At 39.8% G+C, this 6,188-nt stretch overlaps 1 protein-coding gene across 1 annotated transcript; it reads left to right on the top strand.

The window, feature by feature from the left end:
• Positions 1 to 5,281: 5,281 nt before the first annotated feature.
• Positions 5,282 to 5,827, top strand: LOC101345099 (interferon alpha-5-like). The gene has a single exon (XM_012554714.1). It carries the CDS (start codon positions 5,282 to 5,284, stop codon positions 5,825 to 5,827), a length of 546 nt encoding a protein of 181 aa, XP_012410168.1.
• The last annotated feature ends 361 nt before the right edge of the window (positions 5,828 to 6,188 follow it).

The raw sequence follows: 6,188 nt of genomic DNA on the forward strand, positions 1-6,188 counted from the left end.
ATGTTCCTCAATTTGGGATATAGCAACAATTCCTCATAATTAGTCTCAATTCATGAGGATACTGTACATAGATCAAGAGGCAGTCGTTGGAACAGAACAAGGGGATACTGCATGGTTTAAATCAGGAAAGGTGTGGGTCAGGGTTGTATCCTTTCATCATCCTTATTCAATCTGTATGCTGAGTAAATAATCCAAGAAGATAAACTATGAAGAAGAACAGGGCATCAGGATTGGAGGAAGACTCATTAATAACCTGTGGATATGCTGATGACACAACTTTGCTTGCTGAAAGTGAAGAAGTCTTGAAGCACTTACTGATGAAGATCAAAGACTACAGCATTATTAGGAAACTATCCAATCCCCTTGGTGGGCCACAAGCACCTCATTTGCATAGTCCCACTAAGTCATTTGGTGGGAGTTACGAGACCATGGCTGGAAAGATCATAAAAAGCATTTCATCATACCACGCCATCACTAATAGTTCAAATTAACATTATTTGCAATTAGTAGAAATCAATGAGAACACTGCATCACCACTGATATTCTTGCCAAAATTGCATAAGTGTACACTGTTGTTGTTAAGCACAGTCGAGTTGGTTCCGACTCGTAGCGACCCTGGAAACAACAGAACGAAAGACTGCCCCATTCTGCGCCATCCTCACAATCTTTGTTATGCTTGAGCCCATTGTTGTAGCCACTGTGTCAAGCCATCTCATTGAGCATCTTCCTCTTTTTTGCTGACCCTCTACTTTACCAAGCATGATGTCTTTCTCCGGGGACTGATGCCGCCTGATAACATGTCCAAAGTATGTGAGGCGGAGTCTCACCATCCTTGCTTCTAAGGTGAATTCTGGCTGTACTTCCAAGACAGATTTGTTCATTCTTTTGGCAGTCCATGGTATATTCAAAATTCTTCACCAACACCATAATTCAAAATCATCAGTTCTACGTTCTTCCTTATTCATTGTCCAGCTTTTGCATGCATATGAGGTGATTAAAAACACCATGGCTTGGGTCAGGCACAACTTAGTCTTTAAGGTGACATCTTTGCTTTTGAACATTTTAAAAAGGTCTTTTACAGCAGATTTGCCCAATGCTGTGTGTCCTTTGATTTCTTGCCTGCTGCTTCCATGGGTATTGATTATGGATCCAAGTAAATTAAAATCATTGACGACTTCAATCTTTTCTCCGTTTATCATGATGTTGCTTATTGGTCCAGATGTGAGGCTTTTGTTTCCTTTCTGCTGAGTTGTAACCCATACTGAAGGCTGTGGTCTCCAATCTTCATCAGTATGTGCTTCTGGTCCTCTTGACATTCAGCAAGCAAGGCTGTGTCATCTGCATAACACAGGTTATCAATGAGTCTTCCTGTAATCCTTGATGCCCTGTTCTCCTTCATATAGTCCAGCTTCTTGGATTATTTGCTCAGCATAGAGATTGAATAGGTATGGTGAAAGATTACTATCCTGACACACACCTTTTCTGACTTTAAACCACACAGAATCCCATTTTTCTGTTTGAACGACTACCTCTTGATTTATGTACAGGTTCCTCATGAGTACAATGAAGTATTCTGGAATTCCCATTCTTCACAATGTTATCCATAATTTTTTATGATCCACACAGTCAAATGCCTTCGCAGAGTCTATAAAACACAGGTAAACATCTTTCAGGTATTCTCTGCTGTCAGCCAGAATCCGTCTGACATCAGCAATAATATCCCTGGTTCCACGTTCTCTTCTGAATCCGGCTGGAATGTCTGGAAGTTCCCTGCTGATGTACTGCTGTAGCTGCTTTTGAATGATCTTCAGCAAAATTTTACTTGCGTGTGACATTAATGATATTGTTCAATAATTTCTGCATTCTGTTGGATCACTTTTCTTTAGAAAAGAACATGAATACCTTATGAACAGCAGTGGAACACTGTCTGATATAGTGCCTGAAGATGAACTCCTCAGGTTGGAAAGCACTCAAAATACGACTGAGGAAGAGCTGCTTCCTCAGAGTGGAGTCAACCTTAATGACGTGGATAGAGTCAAGCTTTCGGGACCTTCATTTGTTGTTGTGGCACGATTCAAAATAAGAAGAAACAGCTGCAAACATTCATTAATAATCAGAACGTGGAATGTTCAAAGCATGAATCTAGGAAAATTGGAAATTGTCAAAAATGAAATGGAATGCAGAAACATTGATATCCTAGGCATTAGTCAGCTGAAATGGTTTCCCCTTGTTCTGTTTGAACAACTGCCTCTCGGTCTATGTACAGGTTCCTCATAAGCACAATCAATTCTTCTGGAATTCCCATTCTAAGCAATGTTATCCATAATTTGTTATGATCCACACAGTCGAATGCCTTTGCACAGTCCATAAAACACAAGTTTGTCAGTTTGCAGTACTGTGGAGGCTTGAGTGTTGCTGTGATGCTGGCAGCTATGCCACCAGTATTGAAATACCAGCAGGGCCACCCATGGCAGACAGATTTCAACTGAACTTTCAGACTAAGACAGACTAGGAAGAAGGATCTGCTGGTCTGCTTCTGAAAAGAATTAGCCAGTGAAAATCTTATGAATAGCAGCAGAACATTGTCTAATTTAGTGCCAGAAGATGAGCCCCTCAGGCTGGAAGCCACTTGAAAGACAACAGGGTAAGAGCTGCCTCCTCAAAGTAGAGTTGACCTTAATGATGTGGATGGAGTCAAGCTTTTGGGACCTTCATCTGTCAATGTGGCATGACAAAAATGAGAAGAAACAGCTGCAAAAATCCATTAATAATCAGAACATGGAATGTATGAATCTAGGAAAATTGGAAATCATCAAAAATGAAATGGAACACAGAAGCATCAATATCCTAGCATTAGTGAGCTGAAATGGACTGGTATTGGCCATTTTGAATCAGATAATCATATGGTCTACTATGCCAGGAACGACAATTTGAAGAGGAGTGGTTTTGAATTCATCGTCAAAAAGAACATTTCAAGATCTATCCTGAAGTACAACTCTGTCAGTGATAGGATAATATCCATACGCCTACAAGGAAGACCAGTTAATATGATTATTATCCAAATTTATGCACCAACCACACAAGCTGAAGATGAAGAAATTGAAGATTTTCGCTAAATTCTGCAGTCTTAAATTGACTGAACATTCAATCAGTATGCATTGATAATTACTGGTGATTTGGAAGCGAAAGTTGGAAACAAAGAAGGATTGGTAGTTGGAAAGTAAGGTCTTAGTGATAGAAATGATGCTGGAGATCGTATGATAGAATTTTGCAAGACCAACTTCTTCACTGCAAATACCTTTTGTCAACAACATAAATGGCGCCTATACATTTGGACCTCGCCAGATGGAATACAGAGGAATCAAATCGTCTACATCTGTTGAAAGAGACGATGGAAAAGCTCAGTATCATCAGTCTGAACAAGGCCAGAGGCCAACTGTGGAACAGACCATCAATGGCTCATATGCAAATTAAAGTTGAAGCTAAAGAAAATTAAAACAAGTCCACAAGAGCAATAGTTCAAACTTGAGTATATCCCACCTGAATTTAGACACCATCTCAAGAATAGATTTGACGTGCTGAATACTAAATATCCACAGACCAGATGAGTTGTGGAATGACACCAAGGATATCATACATGAGGAAAGCAAGAGGTCATTAAAAAGGCAGGAAAGAAAGAAAAGAACAAAATGGATGTCAGAAGAGGCTCTGAAACTTGTTCCTGAATATGGAGTAGCTAGAGTAAATGGAAGAAATAAAGAAGAGCTGAATAGAAGATTTCAAAGGGCAGCTTCAAAAGATAAAGTGAAGTATTATAATGACATATGCAAAGATCTGGAGTTAGAAAACCAAAAGGGACAAACACGCTCAGCATTTCTCAAGCTGAAAGAACTGAAGAAAAAATTCTAGCCTCGAGTTTCTACAGGGAAAATATTAAATGATGCAGGAAGCATCAAAAGAAGATGTAAGGAATACAGAGTCACTATAGCAAAAAGAACTGGTTGACATTCAACCATTTCAGGAGGTAGCATATGATCAGGAACCAACGGTACTGAAGGAAAAGGTCAAAGCTGCACCAAAGGCGTTGGCTAAAAACACGGCTCCAGGAATTGATGGAATACCAATTGATATGTTTCAACAAACAACTGCAGAACTGGAAGTGCCCACTCATCTATGCCAAGAAATCTGGAAGACAGTTACCTGGCCAACCAACTGTAAGAGATCCATATTTATGTCTATTCCAAAGAAAGGTGATCCAACCAAATGGGGAAATTATTGAAGAATATCATCAATATCACATTCAAGTAAAATTTTGCTGAAGATCATTCAAAAGTGGCTGCAGCATACAGTGACAGGGCACTGCCAGAAATTCAAGCCAGATTCAGAAGAGAATGTGAAATGAAGGATATCATCACTGATGTCAGATGGGTCCTGGCTAAAAGCAGAGAATACCAGAAAGATATTTACCTGTGTTAGTGGAGATAGGATTTTGAAACTAAGAAATGAAGATATCTTCGAAACTAAGATAACAACAAATAGTGGTTGTTGCTACTTGTCTGTTGTTACTCCTGTTGTCGTTGTTGTTGGGTGCTGTTGAGATGATTTTTGACTCATACTAATTGCATATGACAGAGTAGAACTGCCCCATAGGGTTTTATAGGCTGCAATCTTAACAAGAGCAGATCTTCAGGTCTTTCCCCTGCAGAGCCACTGGGCAGGTTGGAACCACTAGTCTTTCTGTTAGCAGCTGACTGCTTTCTGTCAATACAAAGAATGAGGAAGCATATATGTGCATATGGATGTGTACAAACACCCACACACTCACACACATTTCTTTTCCATATATGTTTCTCCCTTCCATTATTAACCATGCATTCAATAAAAAGGGTAAAGTCTACACTTTCTCATCTTTTGTATAAAACACAGATATACATACAATATATAAACAAAAATACAGTATATCTGTGGCATTAAAATTTTACTGGGAGGGGGTTCAATTAGGAAAAAAAAATATCTGAACAGGCTGCCATGGGGTTCAATAATGAGAAAAAGTGGTTGAGAAACACTGCACTAAAAACCCATGTAGAGACTGCATAAAGGAAAGCAAAAACACAAGTAGAAAGTAAGCGGGGTGGTGGTGGGGGGGTTCCTAGCGAAAATGGAAACTAGTGCATTCTCTATTTAAAACACATGCCCAGAGGAAGGTCTGCAGAGAACCTGGAGGCCAAGGCTCACAGACTCACCAGCATCAACCAGGACAGCAGCATCTGCAAGATCCCCAATGGCCTTCTCTTTCCCTTTACTGATGGCCCTGGTGGTGCTCAGCTGCAACTCCATCTGCTCTCTGGGCTGTGACCTGCCTCAGAGCCATAGCCTGGCTAACAGGAGAACCTTGATGCTTCTGGGACAAATGAAGAGAACCTCCCCTTTCTCCTGCCTGAAGGACAGAAATGACTTTGGATTTCCCCAGGAGGAGCTTGATGGTAACAAGTTCCAGAAGGCTCAAGCCATCTCTGTCCACCATGAGATGATCCAGCAGATCTTCAACCTCTTCAACACACAGGCCTCATCTGCTGCTTGGGATAAGAACCTCCTGGACAAATTGTATGCTGGGCTTTATCAGCAGCTGAATGACATGGAAGTTTGTTTGATGCAGGAGATGGTAAAACAAACTCCACTCTCCCTGATAAATGAGGACTCCATGCTGGCTGTGAGGAAATACTTCCAAAGAATCACTGACTATCTGACAGAGAAGAAATACAGCCTTTGTGCCTGGGAGATTGTCAGAGCAGAAATCATGAGATCCTTCTCTGCATCAACAAACTAGCAAGAAAGGTTAAGAAGTCAGGAAGGTGACCTGGTCCCATAAAAAAAAGATTCTTAAAGACTAATACACTCTATCATACTTCTACAAGTTCAGCCATAATCAGGACAGGAATTGAATCAAACTTGTCAAAATGTGTTTTCAGGAGTATTAAGCAAATTGTGTTCTACTACATGGCAGGAGTTCCTTATAGATGATCATGCTGATGTATCTATTTATTTATGTATTTAAATATTTATTTAACTATTTATATATTTAAATTATGTTTTGTTCACATCATATCATGTATACCTGTTGCTTGTGCGTAAAAATTATGTTCTCCTTTACATTTTAATTCATTATTTTGCTTTGTTCATTAAATTTT

The sequence above is a fragment of the Trichechus manatus genome, unplaced genomic scaffold (genome assembly GCF_000243295.1).
Source record: "Trichechus manatus latirostris isolate Lorelei unplaced genomic scaffold, TriManLat1.0 scaffold00025, whole genome shotgun sequence".
Lineage (NCBI taxonomy): Eukaryota > Metazoa > Chordata > Mammalia > Sirenia > Trichechidae > Trichechus > Trichechus manatus.

Coding starts and splice junctions, on each gene's coding strand:
- LOC101345099 (XM_012554714.1), top strand. CDS start 5,282: ATGGCCTTCTCTTTCCCTTTACTGATGGCCCTGGTGGTGCTCAGCTGC.